The sequence below is a fragment of the Ursus arctos genome, unplaced genomic scaffold (genome assembly GCF_023065955.2).
Source record: "Ursus arctos isolate Adak ecotype North America unplaced genomic scaffold, UrsArc2.0 scaffold_10, whole genome shotgun sequence".
In the NCBI taxonomy this organism is placed as follows: domain Eukaryota; kingdom Metazoa; phylum Chordata; class Mammalia; order Carnivora; family Ursidae; genus Ursus; species Ursus arctos.
Window position 1 is genome coordinate 70949579 of NW_026622764.1, and position 23428 is coordinate 70973006.

General features: G+C 48.2%; 1 protein-coding gene and 1 pseudogene across 4 annotated transcripts in view; both read left to right on the forward strand.

The window, feature by feature from the left end:
- The window catches only part of LNX2 (ligand of numb-protein X 2), a 79118-nt gene extending 76413 nt beyond the window's left edge, over positions 1 to 2705 (forward strand). For all 4 annotated transcript variants that reach the window (XM_026493048.4, XM_044381718.3, XM_044381717.3 and 1 more), the window contains one exon: positions 440 to 2705. In XM_026493048.4, the coding sequence (XP_026348833.2) occupies positions 440 to 575 (136 nt within the window). In that variant the 3' untranslated portion in view covers positions 576 to 2705. The remainder of the gene's footprint in view (positions 1 to 439) is intronic.
- Positions 2706 to 21928: 19223 nt separating this feature from the next.
- Positions 21929 to 22358, forward strand: LOC113251029 (60S ribosomal protein L26-like; annotated as a pseudogene).
- The last annotated feature ends 1070 nt before the right edge of the window (positions 22359 to 23428 follow it).

Consider the following 23428-nt stretch of genomic DNA (forward strand, 5'->3'; position numbering starts at 1 on the left):
GAAAGAGGAGATGTGGGTCTTATTCTCAACGTAATTGAACCCGCAAATGTATGAGCTCTATGAGCCCTGAGGAAGTACAGTCGAAATAATAAGCAACCCCCTCCAGATGCATTATTTAGTGTTCCTTAAAGAGGCAGCACATTTATTCTCCTAATTACGTTTTGCTTAAGCTTACATGGAAATTACTCTGCTTGCCCTCGAAATCACCCAGCAGTTAGAGGAGAGGTCAGCCCAGGGGTGGCCGTGATTGGCAAGGGAAGGCCAGCATAGGCTTAAAAATTGCCCCAGATGTCTTGCAAAGTAGAAAATATACCCTCACCATTGACAGCTAATTGTTAAGTGAAACTATGAATTTCATGCTAAATAGATCTCCGCTAGGATAATGTTTTCTAATCCCATGAAAATAGTTACCAGTCTGTTTCTGTTTGTCTTTGTCCAGATGTGGAGATATGATCGTAGCCGTCAACGGCCTGTCAACTGTGGGCATGAGCCACTCCGCGCTGGTTCCCATGCTGAAGGAGCAGAGGAACAAAGTCACTCTGACGGTTATTTGCTGGCCTGGAAGCCTGGTGTAGGTTTTCAAATCTGTTTTGAGTCAAACATCTTCCTTTTTAGGCTTTGGAAAGAAACCCCTTTCGCTGTAATGTGTTTCTGGTTAAGGGCTGCAGACACAGCTGGTGTTGGCAGGGCCCCAAACCACTGCGATTGTCCTTTTGTTATTAGGAAAATGGCTTTCCTCAAGTTAGCTTGGAAACAGTCTTCCACTAACCCTTGTAAGTTCATATTTTCAAAATTCAGACTCTCCGTTGTCAGAATGTGACCTGAAATAATGAAAGAAGTGTGTGCAGACTGCGATCCAGCCAGCTGGGTTAGAGGACTTGGGGCATTTCTTTGTTTTCCCTAACCGACTCAGAGATTGAGCTCCGTGCCCCAACGCTCATGCCAGGGAAGCCTGTGCAACCAGTGCCACGAATGGATACACGTTCAATTTAGCTGGAGCCCTTCCCCATTTTTTTTCCCATTGGTGCCAACATTTCAAAACTTCATACTCCTTATAAAGTGATTTTTCTGACTTGTTTTATTTCTCCTTTAATCCCTTAGTACTCGTAGATGATGAAGACAGAAGTCTCACTCTACTAAAGAACTTTTTAGAAAATTATGTACCATTAATTAGAATACTAGATAATCAAAGATCATGTTTTCCCTTGACAAATGCATTTGGGAGGTAATTATAGTTTGGTGCTGGAGATGGTAATAGCCACACTTACTTGCAGAAGTCCAAAAGCATTCAAGATTCCTTTCCAAAGGAATGTTTTGTTATGCAGGGAAATTTTGAAGCAGTTTTTGCTAAAATTCATTTTCTAGAGTTTGTATTGTACTTATCAGCCGTCTTGGCTGGACATGCTTTTTGTGACTTATGCAGTTAAACTAAAGATGAAACCGTGTTGCTCTTCCACACGCATCTATATCGCGACTCAGTGTAGGAGAAGGTATCCCTTTTTTATTTCATTCCGAGAAGAGCCTTCAGTGTTCTAGAAATCCTTATTTTTTCCCCATTATTTCTTGTGGACGTAATTATTTCAAGAAAAAGACTGAAAAGTCCTGGATTTTTATCTAAAATAGTAGGTTTTAGATGTTAATATCTTTCAGTCAGTTCTTGGTCACTAGGCTATTTTTTATTTTTCTAAATGTTTTTGAAAACTACAACCAGCCCGTTTTGTTAGTCCTCCATTCCACTCGATTATCTCTTGGAAGAACGCATAAGTAAGATCAGAATTTCTTTACCTTCTTAATATTACGCATACTTGAAAAGAGTTTCACTTAGAAACCTAGTTCAGAATCTGAGCTCATTTACAAGTGACCTCTGTAATAAATGGTATTGATTATCAGAGAATGTATTTCGAAAATACTACACTATATTATGAAGCATGACCACTTTATTTTCAAACTAGCAATTGCATTGCTAGGGCTTATTGTGTCTGTAGCATGTCACTGATTATTCCGTTTAGTTTTTTAGTGATTTTTTTTTTAAACATATCACTTTTGAATAAATAAGAAATGGCAACAGTAATTGCTACTGATTTGTTCAACCCCTTAGCTACACTGTATGGTCCGCGTAGAACCAAGATACAGTGGAATGCCCTATACAGTATATTACTGTTATGTGATGATTGGCTTTTGAAGCAATTTGGTATTGAAATGCTTTGATATTCTAATTGACATGGAACAAGTTTTTTTTCCTGATCCCCAAATAGAATTTTATATCCTACTTTGCTATTTTTTTAAACATTTTGTAAGAATGCGTCATTTCTTGCGGGAGTGGCCATCCATCAACAAATATCCTAATGGCTACTTTGTTATATATAAAATACTTACATTGAACCTGGGGATATAAGGAGTATTTTGAAAGAAGACACTTTTTCGACATTATTTTTATCATGGAAATCTCAGACTCAGCTTAAGCTAATTTGGTTTTATTACAAAACATGATAGTTTTTGGTCAGAATGATATTTGGTGATGGAAACTTGTTCATAATTTATTGTTACTGTTGAAATATTTGAATTTTTCTCATCTTAAGCGTAAATAGTTCAATATTTTGATTTGTTCTGTGCCTTCAGTTTAAATTATTTCAGGATTTTTCAATTGTGTTTAAATAATGGTGTGATAATCATTTAGGATGGAAATAAAAGTCATCCTTTCCATACTGGTGACAGTCTCTTTTCTTGAGTGCAGACATTGACTCGGTCTGCGATCTTTTTGTTTGTTCATGGCCCAGCAGGCTGCCCACAGCCTCAGGTCCTGCTTCCACACACACGCGCCTGTAGTGGCCCTTCTGTACATGGCCACGGTGCCCCATATTGGGAGACATAGCTTGAACACTGCCCATCTAAGCTTTCTCTGGCCCATGCTCCCCGCTTTCAAGAGAATTACCCTCTGTTTGAGGGTGAATCTCCGCAGGCCTCTGTATTTGCCTTTATATGGCTCTGACCTAAGTACCCTCAGAGTTGTAAGTCCTGTCTGATGCCACCTTGCAATTCTGAAGGCTGCTCACACACTGGCACTGTGGCTCCCGCAGTCTGTGGACTGAAGGCACCTAACCTCACTTCTGCACCCCTGACTCTGTGTTTTCTCGTGTGCTTTCCTACCTCCACTCTCTCCCTCTCTCAGTCCCAACTCTTACCAGTAAGCTTTAAACCCTACCTTTGGGGGCGCCTGGGTGGTGCAGTCAGTTGGGCGTCTGCCTTCGGCTCAGGGCGTGATCCTGGAGTCCTGGGATCAAGCCCCACATCGGGCTCCTCCGCTGGGAGCCTGCTTCTCCCTCTCCCACTCCCCCTGCTTGTGTTCCCTCTCTCACTGGCTCTCTCTCTCTGTCTGTCAAATAAATAAATAAATATATAAAATCTTTTAAAAATAAATCAATAAACCAACCAACCCTGACTTTGGTCATTGCTCTGGTCATTTCCCTGTTTAAAGGCTCTGCAGGGAGAGGTCAGAGCAGCTTCATGTTGCAGAAAAGCCCCTTCACGATCTGCCCCCACCCCCACCCCTCACCTGGCTTCTCCTCCCCACTCCTTGCCTCATTGCAGAACCGCCACCACATCTGTGCCTACGCAGGCTGACCTGGCTCCTACCTCTTTTTGGGAAATCTTGACCAACCTCCTGGGGCCAGCCCTTTTTATTTTTTCTCTTTTAAAAGGTTTTATTAAATTACACTTTTATGGTCATGGATGTGTACTAGAAAGAAGAAAAACTTGCCAGGTAGGTGCTTGAGTACCACCGTCTGTAGCAGATTTTAAAATTGGATGTTAATATCGGAGATTCTGTACCTTCCAAAGAGCCCGGGTCCTCTAGAGGGAGATCGTAGGCTTGGTGTCCTTTCCGTGTCCCAGGATCTCCTGCAGGGTACCACGTTACATCTAGCTGCGCCTCGGGCTCCCCTTGCCACGCCATTTTCACAGACTTCCCTTGCTTGGGAGGATCTTGACGCTGTGGAGCACTGGTCGGGGATGTTGTCGGATGCCCTCTCTTGGAATTCGTCTGCTTGTCTCCCTCGTGATTAGACTGGGGTGATGGGTTTGCGGGTGCCATTCTCGTCCTGTTACAGCATGACCTGTGGCTGTTGGTGTTGACCTCGCGCGCCTGGCCCAAGTGGAGTGCGCGGCAGGCTTCTCCGCAGTCAAGTTGCTTGCTCCTCCCTCTACGCTGTGGTCTTCGGACAGAAGTCACCGTGCACAGCCCACATCAGTGTGGGGAATTCTAGGCTCCGTTTATTTTTGAGGGGGCTTCTGGTGCTGCTTAGGGAAGCCTTGTGGGTGGAAAGAAGGGAATCCAGAGGATTCTCAAGAGACTGTGCCCCGTGAGCCAGGTTTTCAAACAGTGGAGCCCTCACGCTGCCAACTAGCAACGGCGCTTTCTCACGAAAATCCTGCGGTCTGCAGATTGTGTTGCTGTGACTTCCAGACTTGGTTTCCATTCTTGCGTGTATGGAAGCAGGCTGTTGCTTCATGATTCCTCAAGTGTTTGAAGCCTTAGCGAAGTGGGTGGTTTAAATTCGAAGTGAACAAACCTGAATTTCAGCTGCTGAGGGTACTTCAACCTGCTCCTCATGCCTGAAGCTCCCATGTGATAGTACACCGAAGTCCCATTAACTAACTAACTTGGAATTTGAAAGCTTAAACGGAGTTGCAGTTACCTTGGCACTTTACGTAAATAAAGAACGACTATCTTAAATCAGCGCTGAACAAGTGAGAGTGGGGTATCGAAGGGGCATCTGAAGTATACAGAGTCCAAGTTGCCTTAAGCACTCGAGCACCCAGGCACATTACAGTGACTGGTAGTTCTCTCTCCCGTGTAGTCATTTAAACAGGAGTCCACTGAGCGCCTACTGTGTGCATGACTCAGGCTCTGAATCACCTCTTTATAACACCTCATTTCATCTTTCATAATTCACGCCTTCTCCCATTTGTCCATATTCGGTGATAAATCCGTTTAGGTTACACGGCACAGTGACCTGCTGCCCAGTCCCAGGCGAGGAGGACATGAAGCGAGCTGCTCTGAAATCTCTCTTCTCTGCCTGCGGAAGGAAAGCTTTCAGCTCCTCAGGGTCCGTGTTAGAAAGCGCCTGCCATTTTACAGTGTAAATCTCCTCCACTGAACTATGCCAGCAATTAATTTCTATGGCAACACAAAAGCTCTTTAGAAGTAAAGTTGAACGTGGAAGCGCAGTGCCTACCAGCTGTAAAGCACCCAAGGTAAGCGGTGCTGAAATTCAATCACCCAGGGGAGTAAAAGCCGAGCCGTTGAAGCTGTAGCCCCTCCCGCACCCGGCGGAAGGCGTGCCTCCAGCCAGGAGAGGGGGAGTGCGTGCAGAGCGCGCCGAGATTCCCCTTTGAACCCTAGTGACTCACCACATCGTGCTTTGAAGTTGGGCTCTTGGGCAAGCTTCTACCAGTACTTGCCTTGTTCCTCAAAAGTTCTCGGTTTTAAGGGTGGGTCCAACAACAACCCTTCCTTGAATTGCCCAAAACTGACCACGAGTTGAAGAGAGGTCATGTTGGAAACATGTATCGCTCAGACGCCGGTGTACAGAACCCCCGGTTGTCCAGTGTCAGCGTTCTGAGGGTGGAGGCAGCTGTCAAAAATAAAGGACGTCTTTATTGTGCCGAGATTTTACTAGGAAGTCGTCTCTCACCCACAACTCTGCGAGAATGTCTGAGGTCACGGGAGGTGTTGAATCATACCCATGACTGCAACCCTCCCACCACCAGCCCTCCCAGGGAAGCGACACCTCAGAGCAGTTTTGCAGATTTGCCCCCTCCCTTCTGTGCCCCTTTCCTTCCTCCATGGTGCAAGCGTCCGGGTCTTGCCTGCCCTCTAGACAGCGTGGGCTCGCTTCCTGCTCCTGGGGTCCCAGCCTGTGCTGACGGAGGCGAGCGCTGCGCAGAGAGGTGGGCGCTCACAGCAGCAAAGCTCACCCTGTGGAGAGTTAGTGAATGTTTAAGGAAAGCGAGTTCTTGTCTCCTCTCACCCGTAAGTCATTCCAAAGGCTCCGATGTCCTTGGGTCTTGCAAGTCCCTATATCCTTGATAGTCTCTTCCCCCATTGACCCCAAATCATAGAACCTTAGTCAGGAAGTCCTTACCCGTGTTTTTCTTTTATTTATTTATTTATTTATTTATTTATTTATTTATTCGACAGAGAGAGAGACAGCCAGCGAGAGAGGGAACACAAGCAGGGGGTGGTGGGAGAGGAAGAAGCAGGCTCCTAGCAGAGGAGCCTGATGTAGGGCTCGATCCCATAACGCCAGGATCACGCCCTGAGCCGAAGGCAGACGCCCAACCGCTGTGCCACCCAGGCGCCCCTTACCCGTGTTTTTCTGATATAGGAATCACTTCTAGAACATGGTCATCTAGCCCCTGCTTGAATGCTTCCATGACAGGGACCTCACGACTCCATCTGTAATTGTAAATGATTGCTTTCGTTAATAGTTTGCCTTTCTCCCCAGCTGGAGTGTAGACACTCGGGAGAGGGGGATATCTCTTCATTTGTTATCTTTAATATTTAAATGAATATTAGGCAGGCACAATACATGAGATACTGATATTTTTTCCCCTTTTGCTCAACAAAGATTGATTTAGCATCTGCTTACGTGCCAGGCACTGTGCTAGGCGTCCAGAATCCATCAGTTACCAAGGCAGAGTCACCAGCTGTCTCTTAGCTTACATTCTAAAGAGGGAAAGCATAAACAATAAAATGAAGAAATCGTGTACTTTTAGGTGGTGATGCATGCTAGGAAGGAACAAAAGCCAGGTGGACGAGGGCATGCAGGGGAAGGGAGTTGTGTGAGAGAGGCGGTCAGGGAAAGCATCACAGGCAGGATACAGGTTCACGGCTGCTGCTGGATTGTGCACCTGTCAGTTGTTTAGAGACCGCCGGGTCACGTGGTGGTGATCGCTCCTCTGGGACAGCTGTGCCCTGGGACGCTGGCTGGACCTCCACTCCTTTCCTGCCATTCTGCGACAAAAGCACCGATGTATGCTGGGGCGCACATGATACGAATTTAGGGGCAGGCCAGCTGGGTGGCACAGTGGATCGAGCCAACCAGGCCGAGGTCTGTGCTTGCCACTTACCAGCCTCAAAGACCAGGAGCAATTCATTTACTCCCAGCTCCTCAGTGTTCTCATCTAGCGAATGAGAAAAACAAGCATACCTCGCCTGGTAGGGGCAAGTTTGAGAGACTGTGCGTGTAAAAGTGGCTGACACATTGTGCGAAATAGGCTGTAGTTAACGCGTAGGCACAGACACCGGCTCCGCATCCCTAGGAGTTACCGAGAATCACTAGAGAAGTAAGTTGTCTCCTTTCGGAGTTTCCTCTGAACTCAAACTTTTGTCTGCCCTCAATATTGTGCGTGTTTTCCCAAACATGGCACCCTAACCAGCAGGTTCTGTCATGCACCTTAATCACCTAAGTGACTCACTTTCCCCAGACGTGGTCCTAAGCTTTCCCAAGGCCAGGCTGCTGCTCGTGCCAGTCCAGCCCTCCAGGAAAGCCTAGTCCCAGCCCATCGGGCCCTGTTAATCCTTCCCAGCCCAGCGCAAGTGCCAGCTGCAGAGGAGCTTCCCAGGCCTGCTCGTCCAAGTGCTCACCTCCCCCCTCCTGCCACTCCCGGCCCGTCTGCTCCTCCCTGCTTGCCCGCCCCCCACTGCAGCACGCACAGGCTGTACCCCTCCCCAGCTGTGAGCACCTTCGGGGTCTGGCTATTCAGCCACCCTAACAGCACCTGACACGTGGTGGTGTGTGACACTCCGCAGTGTAAAACCTGCAGAGAAGCCGAGGATGAGAATTGGGGAACATCTCTGGATTGCACCACTGGTGACTTTGAAGAGAAGAGATTCCGCAGTGGAGTCGGGCTGCGAAGACCAGAGGCCACGGGGTAAGGAGTGGATGCAGGGCAGCTGACGAGTTCCCCAGCTGCTCTCGCAACAAGCTGGGCAGAACGTGCGAGTCTTTGTGGATGAAATAACATGATGTCTGGGACTGGCTTGCAAGCGCTCCAGCAAACAAAGAAGGAAAAACGGGAGTAAGGGGGGAAAAGAATGGAATAAGAGAATCTTTCACTTTTCCAAAACAGAAATAGCACGATAGCAACAAAGCAACAAAAAACTTTGGAAGGGAGCAAAAAGGCCTTCATTACCCAGACTTCTGTAGTTTGAGATCAGTAAAGAGAGTCCATATGGGAAACAAAAGAGTGATTTACTTCTTTTTGCTTACGATTTGGTGTCATTTCTAGGCAGGTTTGCTAGTTCTCATCCTCTACACGTGTTCAAGGAGCGCAAGTGACCAATGACTAACACGACCATGCCATGCATTAGTCTCACTACTTTCCAGCATCAACGTTTTACTTGTATTCATCACAACTTTCTCAAGTATACTTCAGGATTCGGAGATGGTAGCTTGAGAACTTGACATTGAAATTCAGTAAGAGATTTGGAGACCTCCATCAATACAGCATCTCCACCTGAAGAAATTCCTCTGGTTTCTGCGGTGGAGTTGAAATGACAACGACTAACATTTATTGAAAGTCGACTACGCCAGGCGGTATTCACACACATCTGTCTGCTCGCTCCCCACAGGCTTTCACAGTAAATACTGCAGTTACCCCAGTTCCACAGCCGGGGCAAGCTGAGGCACAGGGAGCTGAGTTCACAGGGCAGAGCCTTGGTGGAACGGTGAGCCCCCTGTGCTCCGTCCTGGCCCACAGATAGGACAGCCGCACCGCATCCCTCCCAGGCCAGGGTTCACCTCCTTGGGATTTGTGTGTGATCACTGACCAGGGGTCAGAAATATGCACTCCGACCCAGCCTTTGCCTCTGTCTTCCTGCCTGACATCTGCCTCCCTATTTGTCACCTTTCCCTGTCACCATCTGACATCTGATGTGGCCAGGCAGCCAGGGGAAGACCGAACCGGCGGCCCAGCAGGCCAGACCCTGGGTCATATCAGCTCCTGCCTGGACAGTTCCTGCCCCGGAAAGAGTGGATGGTCTGTCCCAGCTGCTTGGCAATGAGAACTATACTCCAGGCACGATTATTTGCACATAATCTCATAGATGGGATTTCCTGTTGTCAAGAAGTCAATGTGAAAAAGGGCTTCTTAGAAACATCATGTATCACTGACAAAAATGCCTGTTCTCCAAAGATACGACCGGCTGGGTCACCCTCATGCAGGTCAGATGCCACTGGGCGCCGGCCCGCAGGAGCAAGGAGCAAGGAGCAAGGAGCAGGGCTGTCTCCGTCAAGGCTCAGGGCTATTCCGCCCGAACCGGCCGAGCCTCTCCTTAGCCCACGTGTGCGCAGGCTCCACGCGGTCAGCATCATCCTGCCTTGGTCAAGGCCTTGCCCGGGCGGTTTGTGGACACACGGGGGAAGCACTGACACAGCTCAGTGTAAGTAAAACCCCAAGAAGAAAACAAACCAGCAAACAAAACCCCAGGGTCCTGAGAGAATCCTCAGCCAGGGTTTCCCACCTGCTGCCCCCCGGCCTGTCCTGTCTGCCTCCGTTTTGTGTCCATCCCTCATTTCCTGCGCTTTGGTCCTTGCTTTCTTTGCTCGGTTTCTTTTTTGCTTCCCCAGCCTGAAAACGACACTGCTTTGAACCACACCTTCTTTGTATCTTGGATCTCTTTCCCACAGCTCTTTTCTGTGGCATTTTGGCCGCATTTTCAGGGTGTCTGTGGCTGCATTTCAAGGGTCTGTGTACTTTCTCCCCAGGGGACACGGGAGCCCCTGTTTCCTTCATTTCCATCCTTCTCTCTTCTCTTTCATTCGGATCTCCCTGCCCCAGCCCTGTGGGGCCACTCACTTTACCCCCAGTGCTCCTCTTACACCTCCCCCAGCATCCCCTCCAGCTCTCAGGCTCCTTGGCCCCTCCCCCTGCCCCCAGGGAAGGCCCACATTAGCACTGCACCTGAATTTTGGTTCTCTTTTTATCTATCTATCTATCTATCTATCTATCTATCTATTTATTTTTATTGTACTATACCTTCTCGCCTGGGCGAAAGTTCTCAGTGATTTAAGGCCAGTCTCCAGGGCTTTGCTATTTCTCAGGCCTCCAAGGTGCCTGCCCAGGAGAAGGTACAGATCAGTGCCGAGGCTCTGCAGGGGTTGCGCCGGCTGAGAGCGGCTTGTGGCCCGGGTCCCCATCTGCAGCCATGGCCTCCCTGCCCTTCCCACACCTGCTCCCATCGCCCCCTTGTCTTTCTATGATGCGCCACATGGAGGGGAGGTCACCACAGACTCATCCCTTATCGCCATGTGTGTCCCACTTGTCTTCAACGCCTCTTTTCGGCCCATCTCAGCGTCCAGGACAGCCTTCTCCATTCTAGAATTTCCATGAGCCTCCGCAGCTGAGAGCATTCCTCACTGACGCCAGGCAGGCACCCAAGCCTCTTCCCACCAAGAGCACGAAGAGCAAAGGAGAGCTGGGGGCAGGAGTGCATAGCCCTTCTCCAGGGTGGCCATGCCCTGGGGGATCAGGCAGGCCCACCCCGGGGCGGGGGGTGAGGGGGGAGATCAGAAGGGACACAAACCATGCTTGCTCATCAAAGCAGGCTTCTTCAGACTTTTAAGATTGTGTACCCCCTCGGTAAAGAATTAGGATCACTCACCCCCAATACATATACATTAATCTATTAATTATATATATGTGACTCGACTAATACAGAGATTCTCATAAGACAAAATGCGAAAATAGAAGAAAAAGATGAAATAAACACTGACATGGTTTTAGTTCATTAAAAGTATAAAAAATCGTTTCCCTCACTAAAGAATTTATTTTTTTCTTTAATTCTTTTTAAATGGGGCCCGAACTCACAATCCCAAGAGCAAGAGTCGCATGCTCTACCGACTGAGCCAAAGTATTTATTAATAAGCTTTAGCGAAAGCAATCGAGGGTTGGATATACGTCATTCTTTTTTTTTTTTTTTAACCCTAATTTTGTACTTGGTGATACAGTATCTAGAAGAACCGGTTCTAGAATTTGGTTTGTGTTGGTATTTGGCTGCCACACGTGCCCCAGACTGGTCTATCCCTGTCCTCGCTTCTGTGTCCAGCTGCCGGTCACACAGTTCGCTGTTGCAATTCCGCTACAGGCATTTCCATCTCCTCGGACATTGGTCTATTTTTGCATGCTCATTAAAAGCTCTTGCAATTTTACATTTTGGACAAACAGTTTCAAAACACAGTAAGGTAGATTCTCATGTAACTAGAAAATTCTTTTTCAACCTGAAGTGTGCACATATGAGAGTTTTTATAGGTTGCAACTACAAATCTAACCTTTCTGACAACAAAAATACCGTAACAGACATTTCCAAACATCTCATTTTCAAAACGCTATCTCAATAGCGTATGTTTCCTCTGGGGGAAAACTAAAAAAAAATTAAAAATGAAATTGTATTTCCATTTATTGTTAAAGCATCTTTTTCTTGAAATGACGGATTTGTTGGCTTTTCTAAAACAAACGCTGGTGGCCTGAGCCTGCCAGGTAGGCTGAGGCCCTCCCTGCTTCCCTTGCCGGGTGGTTGATGAGGGCTCTTCCCGGGAGAGGCAGAGGTCTCACCGGCCCCTTTGTGTCCACTTGTGCGCCCAGTGCTATTGTAGTCTGCTGTTTTTTGGCAGCGATTTTTTCAAAACCACCTATCAGTTTTTTCCAGGTTCAGTGTACTTAACATTAAATAATGAAATCCTTTAGTCCCCTTAACCAGACACACACACACACACCGCAGTAAGTCCACAACGTATTGAAAATGAATGGAGATGTGAGGGTTCCCCCTGACACCCTTCTTTGAGGATCACCTCTTTCTAATGGTTTTTCTCATCTACCACATGATGTGTGACTTTGACATGCAGAGTGGATGACGGTGCCAGTATTTTAACTATTTGTCAAAGTTTAAGTTTTTTAGTTTTAAGGAAAACGTGAACAGAATTCTAATTTTTTCCCCACCGCCCAAGAAGACTGACGAGGGTGGAGCAGGGGGGGGGGGGAACAGCACCGGTGGGGCATTTCTTCACTCACTCCCCTGCATCACAGCGGTTACACTGTCCCCTCTCACCCAGCCAGCTGTGCTGACAACAAAGCCTCGGGGTGGACATCCTAAATCAGACATCTGACCACCTCGCTCTCTGGAACCACTGCCGGTCTCTCGCGGCCCACGGAGTAAAACCCAGATTCCTCAGTCTGCCTTACCATCTATAGGGCCCGCCACCCACTGCTGCCACCTGCCTTTGAGGCTGCACCTCACCCACCTGCTCCGCCTGGGGCTCCTCTCTGTTCTTCCCTTTGTTGCTGCTGTTGCCTGAGGCCCTGCACCCTGGGCGTCCTCCCTGCCAAAGCTAGTTCCAGCGCTCACTGCCTCCCGCGACCTTTCCCAACTGCCCCTGTCCCTCATCCCTGTTTCCACAGCACGTTAACCATCGATCCGTGAAGGTGTCCTGCGGACCTGAACCGGGGCTGATGTGCCCCCGTCTTCTCTGCACTCCCCTTACCAAGCAGCACGGTCTGGCGGGTGTGTTTGTAAAAGGGACTTCAGTCTTGAATGAAAGCGACATCTCTCCTGCCCCTGATCTCCCACAGCCTCCGGGCCACCTGTCGTGGTGGTGATGATGTTTAGTTGCCTGGGGGGCGAGGTGGCTCACGGTAGCTGCGCGGGGTGGGGTCACTCCCCTTCCCTCTGTTACTGTCCGTCCCTTTGGGTGGTGGGTGGGGATGTGCAGGGCTCCATCCTCATGGAATTGCGACCCACGGAACGACAGCCCTGACCAAACGCTTGTGACTCCAGAGTAGTCTGGAGGAAGGGAGCAAGTGGACGAACCGGTTAGTTTTGTCTGCCACCTGGAGCATCCGGGCACCAGAACCCCGGGTGCTCGTGCTCGGTGCATCCCGAATGCGCTCCGGGGGAGCCCTGGTGAACCGCGTCGCCTTCTCACGCCCTCTGGTGGCTGGAGGGAGCGCCCACCCTCCCTTGCGGCCCGGTGTTTGCAGCCCCCTGCCCCGGGCAGGTTCTCCGAAGCTCCAAACACCCTACGCGTATGTAGAAGGGGAGTGGGCACCTCCCCACCCGCGTGGTATGAAGAGCTCGCATAGCTTGAATAAACTGGAAAAGCAAGGTGTGCAAACATCGTCGACCTTCCCCGCGGGCATTACTCCATGAAGAGTGACTAAGACGGCAATCCGGTGTGTTCACTGCATGTGAGTTTAGCGTCTTTGCTATAGGGCTCTTTGAATGTCAATGTTATTGAGGTTTTCATAATTATGTACCTCCAAAAGATGTTCAATGTAATTCTGATCATACTCCTCTAAAAATGCCTCAGATTAAAAGCTTTTGCTGGCTCTTTAGACCGCGGGCCTGCAATTATAGAAAATGAACTCCATTTTAGCTTTCCATTGAAATTAATAACAACGGTTCCCCAGTTGACTCTGTGAATAGTTAATGGAACACACAGGATACTTCAGTACAATATGGCTTGGAAAGCCATTTGAGCAAGATTCTGGGTTTCAAATGGGAAAATAATTCCTACAATGCAAACCTTTCTCATGCCCACCGTGCGCAGTGGGTGTTTCTCTGAAATAAACACTGAACTGTTTAGCGGGTGACTAACCGGACCTCGGTCTGCATGTTACTCTGATGAAAACGGAATTCGGGTTAGTCCTCGAGCACACGGTATTGAGCGCTGCCAGAGATCTCCTCGTTGGACAAGGAAGCAACATGTTCAGCCGGCCTCTACGGACACGAAGCTGGGAAGGGGGAGGGAGAAAATCCAGTTTACTGACCCAGAGCAAAGCAAACCCCGCAAAGTATTATCATTCCCATTTTATAGATGTAGAATTTAGTAAAGTGACTTGTCCAGTGTGCCTCCTCCAGCCAGGCAGCCCCTCGACACCTGGAGGGAGACACAGTCCCAAGATGGGGATCTCTCCATCCTTCCCCCATCAGCTGGCACTTCCCACTCCTGCTCCTACCTCCATGCCTGATCCTGTAGCTGAGAAGGGACTTGAGGGACACTTCGGCTCAGGACATTTAATTTTGACTCCATTCCCACCAAACCCAAATTGCCTGCTTCTGGGAGTGGGGGATGGTGGAGTAGGCACAGATCTCATCTTTTTAAGGTGTAGGCATTGGGAGAAATTTCAAAATTCGGTTAGTCAGGGCGCTGGTGGTTAAAAGAAAACTAAGAGGGATAAAGATGAAAAGGGTTTAAGTAATGTTAAGAAAGACGCATAAGAGAAGACTCTTTTCAGCCTCTCCTCTCAGCCTTCTCCACAGAAATTCCACTGTGGAAGACGCAGTTGTGTCTCCTTGTGACGTTGCACGTGCATCGGTTCATGCTCACTCCTTATTTCATTCACCCATGAAACACTAGGAAGAGAGTGAGTGGTGTAGAAACATTGCACCTAGAACCTGTAGAAGATTCTGGAAAAATTAATGAGAGGTGGTTGTGGACATCCCACAGGCTTGACCGTAGTGGTCATTAGGCTCGGTGCAAACACTTTAGTAAGAACCGCCCCCTCCCTCCAGGGCCTTGTCTGAACTGGGGATGAAATGTCCTCCAAGCACAATCTCCATGGCAAAAGTGATTTAAAAAAACAGAAGATTTCTGAGATGTGGAATAAATGTCATTACACTCAGAGAGGCTAAGATGTGGTTGAAGAGTGACATTAACTACTTTTCAATGCTTCAGGGTTAACTGAGAAAGACTGAAATGTCACAAGTCACAGCTCTGTCTTTGGGGTAACCCCACGTGACTTATTACCTCAAAACGGCACAAAGCTATGTGGGGGAGCTCATAGGTTAGATGACCAAGTATCAGGACAAGAAAAAGATCCTGATAAGCTGATAGGGAAAGGATAAGCTTGTGAATGGTAAAGTGCCGCATTTCAGTTCAAATAATTAACCGTGTAAAGACAAGATGGGGGTAGAGTTGGAAATTCTAGACAGCCACAAATCCCATACGCATGAGCATGTCACTTGCTGCTTGTGCCGTTTTCAGCTATATTAACCCAGTTGAAGCAGACTCTGCATAAAGGGAGGGAGTGGCCCCCGTGGTCCTTTGTTCTAGGCACACGGCATCTAGTTCTTGTGGGATCTGGACTGTGTCCAGAAGGGAACTCTGAAAGCCTTGTCATCTGAGGAAACCATAGATGTTTACCCCAGAATAACCCAGGGCACACACCGCTGGCTTCACGAATTTGCAGGGCTGCCGTCTGGAAGACAGTAGACATATTCTGCATCTCTCCAGACGGCTGAGCTGGTGCCGATGTCAGGAATCACAGGGAGGCGGACTGGGACTCAGGGTGAGAGGAATTCCTCACAATTCCAGGTGCTCAACAGGTAACCAGATCTCTGGAAAGTTTCCTGTGGAGACCAGGTGGAGGTAGAGAGGGGTCCTCCACTGGGGGAGAAGCTGGCTGAGGTGGCCTCTGAGGACCCTTCCAACTCTGAGGTTCTGGCTGGTGCCAGTGGGACTGAGGGGGCTCCTTTGGGTAGCACTGGGGCTTGCAGAGGGGTATCTGGTGGGGCATACTTGAGGAAAGAGTGTTGGAGCGTTGGAGCGCCATTAGTGCTTGAGATCATATCAACAAGGGTAAAGTCTTCTCTTCCTGCCTTCCTTCCTTTCTAGAAGGAGGTAGCTCTGACTGAGAAAAGCATGTACAGAACCAAGTTAGCTGTTGTAGGGCCCTCCTGGCAGTCAGCTCTAAGCACTATTACTGGGAACTGTTTTAGGGACAAGAGAACAGCTCTATTCTACAGAGCATTTTGTTGTACTGACAGTCCCTACAGTGGGGTCCCTCTGCACTTTCTGGGCTGGAGTTGTCTTTATTAGTGGAATTTGGCTAATACTAAGGGAGCCTTGGGCCGGGAGTTCTGCTCCCCAATGAGGGATGGCAAGCAGCATAGGAAGGAGTGGGGAGTTGTGGATCACTGACATATCCTAGTAGGATGTGAAGACCAGCCCCCAGTTTAGAGGTGAGTGACTTCCCAGAGCTGGGCAGAGTAAGGACCAGGATCCTGTCTCCCAATTTCAAGTCCAATGCTGTCCATACATTCTCACAATACCCACCATACAGGCTGACAGGTAAGAAATGGGGTGGTGAGGCCTAGGGGAAAGGTGATCCCAGTTAAGATGATTTAAAGCGAAGAAGAAGAAGGAGGAGGAGGAGGAGGAGGAGGAGGAGGAGGAGGGGAAGAAGAAGAAGAAGAAGAAGAAGAAGAAGAAGAAGAAGAAGAAGAGGAAGAGGAGGAAGAAGAAGAAGGAGAAGAAGAAGAAGAAGAAGGAGAGGAGGAGGAAGGAGGGGAAGAAGAAGAAGGAGAAGAAGAGGAAGAAGAAGGAGAAGAAAGGGGAGGAAGAGGAGGAGGAAAAGAAGAAGAAGAAAGGGGAGGGGGGAGGGAGGGGAAGGAAGCCAAGTGCACTTCCCTCCTTAGCAGGGAGGTTTCTCCTCCAGCCCAGAGCCCTGATGCTGGGTCCTGCAGGGTTGGGAGCATTGCTGGGCTTTCAGAGGGACAGCCACCATTCTGGTCATTCCTATCGCTGTCCCTTTCCCTGCGCTGGGCTTGCTCCCATGGTGTGAGTATTGCTGCTGCTCAGGAGGGAACAAGAGGAGAGCACCAGCTGGGCTGGACATGGGGTGGAGCTGAAAAGGGAATCTGGAGCCAGATGTGACCCATGGCAGCCGTTTCCTACACTCGGCCTCAGTTTCCTTGCCCGGGAAGGGCAGGTGCTTGACAGGTCCCTTGTAAGAATCCCATGAGCCAAACATGATTGTGAAGAGCTTTATGGCCAAAGGCATAATGGGATTTCCTCCTGATAGAGGGTGGCCAGCTTGGCCTCCTGACAAAGGTCAGCAAGTGACACCCACAAGCGCTCTGGGGATGCCAGGTCGTCCTGGGGAGTCTGCTGGGCTGTCTCCCCACAACAACACCCCTCTCCCTGGCCTGGGGCTCTGGGTAGCCAGCAGCCTGCACCAGCATGCGTGAACAAAGAGTCTCCTGGGACAGCCTGCAAATGATCCTCTGCTTCTGAGCCAGCCTGTCTGCTGTTACGTAGCTGCAGCCTACACCCGGAGAACTCCGCCGTGGAACACGCCAAGAGCACGCCTCCGTGCCCAGAGCTTGCCGAGCCATGCCTGGGTTTAAAAGCAAACCAGGACGTTACCTCCCAGCCTCGTTCAGAGAGTCACCGGTGGCTTTCCGCCAGGGGTGATTTATTTCTGACTCACGCATGGAGCTGACTTGTCAGTGGGCGCTGGTACACTGCCCCTGGGGGTGGGGGGGCAGGGAAGCCCTGATGGGGAGCGTCTGACGCTGGCCCCGGTGGAAATACTCCCACCGGGGCCAACGGCAGGCCGTCAGCGTGGTGTCGCTGAACGCGGAGTGGGCTGTTGGGGACCGGTGGGACCTGACTCCAGCTAACACTGCTTGAGAGTAATACTGATGTCCACGATGGTTTCTTGAGCGAGTGCTCTCGCAGGAACCACGCCACCCTGGCACTCCCTCATTCTCTGATTCTAAAGCCTCTTACCGGGGCGTCTGCCTTTGGCTCAGGGCGTGATCCTGGCGTTCTGGGATCGAGTCCCACATCGGGCTCCTCCGCTAGGAACCTGCTTCTCCCTCTCCCACTCCCTCTGCTGTGTTTGCACTCTCACTGGCTGTATCTCTCTCTGTCAAATAAATAAATAAAATCTTAAAAAAAAAAATAAAGCCTCTTAACGCATGGTGGTGCAGCTAAGCGGTGTGCAATAAGATGGTCCCAAGGACCAGAGGGAGCTCGGAGACAGTGTGTGTCTGGGTGGTACCCGGGTGCATGAACGGACAGGTGGTCCATGTGCAGGAACCACCTTACTCATTTCACCTTACAGTGGACGTTTTCCAAAACTTTAAAGAGTAGATCCTGGAAGAGGACATGCAGGGAAGGCCTTCTGGGACCCTGTTCGTGTTTTGTTTCTTGGCCCGGGGCTGGCTCCATGTTCGACAGAAAAATGCCAAGCCTCCTTTCTTTTGCCCTTGACTGGGGAGGGTGCCCCTCCCCGAGGGGAGGGTCTCATGGCCGTGAGCAAGGAAGGTGCCAGCTGCTGGCTCATGCAGGGGAGCCCCATCGGCCCTCCGTGCCCATGAAGTTAGAACTTTCAAACAGACCATCCCCTGATCTAACCTTTTTATATGTAAAGTTACAAAGGGGATGGACAATCGAGCATGACATTTTCATATGATAAATAAAAATGCACAGACCATAAACGTACAACTTGGATTTCCCAAAGACCACACCCAAAGGCACTGTCACAACTCTCTCTTCTTTTTGCAGATGCTGAGCTCACGAGTGTGTGCGCTTTCCATGCACATATGCCCCTTTTCTTCCTGAGCACACAAATTTCTGAACCAGATGGGTTGTGTTCCTGGGACTGGCCATTATGGACAGGCCAGGCCTGACCCGGCTGAGAAGGGAAACTCTAGCAAGGGGTTGGGTTTGACAGAGCTCTGTAATTGCAACACAAGGTGGCCAAGAGTCTTTCCAGGTGGCCGCCAAATTTCTTCCAGCCTGGAAGGCCCCCTGGGACAAAGAACCAGGAAAAGATAGAGCACACGGGGCAGATGACAGCTCCCACCTTCCAGCGTCCCAGAGACGGAGCTAGTGAACTGGGTGCGGAGAGAAAGCTCCTTTCCCCCCAGCACTGCTGTCACCGCAGGGAGACCCAGCCCACCACTGAGGACAACGTGCAGTGTGGCCAAAGCTTCGTGACTGGGAGCTGAAGCAAGTCATGGACATGTCCCTACATCCCACACCACTTCTTCCCAGAAGTCCTCCACCTCCACCCTCCACCCACAATGGTCTCTTCCAACTCTGTAATCTGGATGGAATGCTTATGATATATGCAATTAATCCAGCACACATGGATCAGGCACTGCTGGGGTCTCTATGGGGAACAAGACTGACACTGTCACCCTGGAGCTGGCAGGGGTACGGGGCACCCACAGACACGTGCAGCCAGGATTATTGGGGTCCAGTGTTCACAGAATGCTTCTTTGAGGAGACAGCATGGTCAATAGGACTCAGTGGGGTAGAGCAAATGGCAGGAGACAGTCCAGAGAGAGTGCGACAAAGTCCAGGGAAGGGAGAGCTTGGACATGTTCCAGGGACAAAGAGACTTCAGTAAGAGTCTCAGGGAGAACTGAGGGAGCGTGACTACCCCGCCCTGGGGCTGCAGAGGGCTGGGACCAGAGAAGGGAGGCCCTTGCCCGAAACCGGGTTGAGCTTTATCCCAGAGCCAAGGGAAAGCCCTCGGAGGCAGGCGGGCAAAGGGCATGACACGATCTGCTTGTGTTCCAAAGAGATCATTTTTGGCTCCCTTGAATATGTTCTTCATGCAGCAAGCTCTGCTACTCCCTGGAAGCTCTTCGTGGGGATGGCCCCGAGCCCCAGGGGCAGGGCTCACCGAACTTTGGAAGGATGGGTCTGCTGGGGCGGCGCAGCATTGCATGTGCAATCCGCCCCCAAGCTGACTCTAGACAAACTAAGATCCGCAGCCTTTGTTCCATTTTTGGCCTAAATTCCAGCTGAGAAAGGATGTGGATGCTTTCCTTGTCTCTTGAAAACCTTAAAAGATTCCATTTTCCTCGAAAAAGACTGGAGTTAAAAAAAAGTTCTCGTAAATTTTGGAAACGGGCCGTCTCTGCCGATGGCTTGTTTGTTTGTTTCAACCTATCTTTAACCTTATTTTTCTTCTTTAACTTAATTTTTAAAGATCTTGTAACATTTAACAGATACAAAACAATACACATAAGATTGAGGCATAATAATAAAATGAACACCATGAACCCACCACTGGGCCTCAGAACAAGGATGTCACCAAGGTTGCCAAGAAGGTCACCAATTCACCAAGGTTATAAGAACAAGAGCATCCCTCCCTGAGTCCATCCCGCTGCCTCATCCTTCACCCCGGGGAAACCACTCTCCTAAATTTTCTCTGTATCAGCTCTTTGCTTTCTTTATTTATAGTTTTATAACATGAAATTTAATTTCGAATGGTTCAAACTTCATAAAATATGATACTCTATGTTGGCTTTTCTGAGACTTTTTTTTAAAGATTTTATTTATTTATTTGACAGAGAGAAACAGCGAGAGAGAGAACACAAGCAGGGGAAGCAGGAGAGGGAGAAGCAGGCTCCCCACTGAGCAGGGAGCCCAACATGGTGCTCGATCCCAGGACCCTGGGATCATGACCTGAGCTGAAGGCAGACTCTTAACGACTCAGCCACTCAGGCACCCCTCTGAGACGTTTTTTGATTCAACATTTCTTCTAAGATTCATCCTTACCTTTGCATGTGGCTGACAGACATCCATTTTCACTGCGGTATAATATTCCATTGGGTGATATCATGATTGACTTATCCATTCCCCCTTGATGGACGCATTTCAGTTGTCACTACTTTTTGTCTATTCCAAGCAGTGCGACTGTAAACATGCTTCCAGATGCCCCTTGGCACCTGGTCACCAGAAAGACCTTGGAGCATGAACCTAGGGAAAAACTTGCTGAGCCTCCAGACTGTTTGCTGAGTGGCCGTACCATTTTCCCTCCTAGCGGAGTTCGCCGGAGGACTGATGAGATGGGACGGCATTGCAGTACTCATTGACAGGTGTCTGCTTGCTAAGATGGGATTGTCATCTTGCCTTAAGTTTATTTGCCACCTACTTCTCCTCTGAAAGATATTTGTTTGTGACTTTGGCCCATTTTATTGTTGGATTGTATGACTATTTCTTACTGATTTTTTACTGTTCTCCAAAATTAATCCTTTATTGATTACATATATTCTAAAACCCAATTCTCAGCTTGTGAGTGAACTTTCTATTTTGGAATAATATAGATTGACAAAGTCGCAAAGGTAGTACAGAGAGTTACCATCTACCCTTCACTCGGGTTTCCCTCACGCTCACATCTTACATCACCAAGGGCATTTGTCACGACAAAGAAACCAACACTGGTATAAGTCACTATTAACTAAACTCTAGACTTTCTTTGGATTTCACCAGTTTTTCCAGCAATGCCTTTTCGCCGTTTCAGGGGCCAATCCCTGCAGGATACCACCATGCGTTTCGTGTAAATCGTCTTAATTCCCTATATGTTGTCTTTTGGTGAATGGAGTTCTTAATTTTAATGTAGTTGCATTTTTCATTTATAATTAGTACTTTGGGGAACTTGTTTAAGGAGTTCTTCCTTGTGCCTGTGTCATGAAGATCCTCTCCTATATTTAGGTTTTGCCTTTCACATTATAGCCTTTCTTCCATCGGGACTGAACTTGGTGCATGGTGTCAGATGGAGATCCAGTTTCATTTTTCACCTATAATAATAGCTGCATAATGAGACCTTATATTTAATAGGAAAGTCCCTCTGCTTTTTTCTTTTTTTTTTTAAAGATTTTATTTATTTATTTGACAGAGAGAGAGACAGCCAGTGAGAGAGGGAACACAAGCAGGGGGAGTGGGAGAGGAAGAAGCAGGCTCCCAGTGGAGGAGACTGATGTGGGGCTCGATCCCTGGACTCCGGGATCATGCCCTGAGCCGAAGGCAGACACTTAATGACTGAGCCACCCAGGTGCCCCACTGCTTTTTTCTTCTTCAAGAATTCTTTGTCTCTTCTTGGTCCTTTACCTTTACATAAAATTTTAAGTTCAGATTGTTAAATTCCTTGAATAAGCCTGCTGGGATTTGGATTGCAATTGCATTGAGATTATTCAGAGAGAATTGACATCTTCACAATATTGCATTTACAACATCAATATCTGCTATCCATGAACTTCATGTTTTCTACATTAATTTTGGTCATTTAAAATACGTCTCAAGTCTTCCATTTTGCGACCACTGCTAAAGCACCAGCGGCCAAAATGAAGTTCAATTCCTTTGTGACTTCTGACCGGAGTAAGAGCCATTAAGGGCATTTCAGTGCCCCTTCCCACATTTGCTGCAAAATTATGTCTCTCCTCTGCCTGAAGAGCTGAGACAGAAGTACAGTGTTCAGTCCGTGCCCGTCCGAAAGGATGATGACGTTCAGGTTGTTGCAGGACACCACAAAGGTCAGCAAATTGGTGACATAGTCAGGTTTACAAGAGCTCCGTCATCTACACTGGACACGTGCAGCAGGCGAAGGCTAATGGCACAGCTGGCCATGTGGCATTCACCCTCGCAAGGTTGTTAACACTAGACCAAAACTGAGCAAAGACCCCCAAAGATCCTTGAACGTAAAGTCAAATCATGTCAAGAGGAAATGAAAGGAGCAAATATAAGGAAGGAACAATTGAGAAGATGCAGGAATAAAGTAATCCTAAACTTTCATTAAAAATCTCTACAATGAGGGGTGCCTGGGTAACTCAGTCGGTTATGTGTCCAACTCTTGGTTTTGGTTAGGGTTAGGGTTAGGGGTTAGGGTTAGGATTAGGGGTTAGGGTTAGGATTAGGGTCGTGATTGCAGGGTCATGAGATGGAGCCCTGAGACTGGCGCCATGCTCCCAGGGGAGTCTGCTTCCCCTCTCCCTCTCCATCTGCCGCTCCCCCCACTTGCACGTACTCTCTCTATATATAAAATAAATAAATCCAAAAAAATCGCTGAAATGAATAAATAAAATAATTGTTTCAATGCCTGTTAAATTTTTCTCTAAAAAGAAAAAAATTTTTCGTTAGATTTATTCCTACATAGTTGATGCTTTTCCTGATATTGTAAATAATATACTTTTGTATTTTCTAAGTTTATTGCTAATGCATGGAAATCCAATTGGTTTTTTAATATTTTAAATTGAGAAAATTCACAAATCATAGAAGTTGTCCTTTTAAAGTGTGCAACCTAGTGCGTTCACAAAGTTGTGCAACCGTCACCACTATCTAATTCCAGAACATTTTCATCTCCCCAAAACGAACCCCTGTACCTATTAACAATCAATCCCTAATTCTCCTTCACCAGATAACAACTCAGTTACTTTTTATCTCCATCGATTTGCCTATCCTGGACACTATAAATAGAATCATACAATATGCAGGCTCATACGACTGGCTCCTTGCACTTAACATTATATTTTCAAGAGTCACCTACATTTAGCATGTATCAATACGTCATTCCTTTTTACAGCTGAATAATATTCCATTGCACGGAAGCCCCATACTTTGTCCATTCATCAGCTGATGGGCATGTCGGTGATTTCCTCTTTGGCTATTACAGAAAATGCTGCTATGAGTCTTCATGCATAGATTTTTGGGTGAACATATGTGTTCAGTTGTTCTGGATGAATACTTAGGAATGAAACTCCCAGGTCATATGCTAACTCCATGTTTCACTTTTAGAGCAACCGTCAAACTGTTTTTCAAAACAGTGGCACCGTTTTGCATTCCCACCA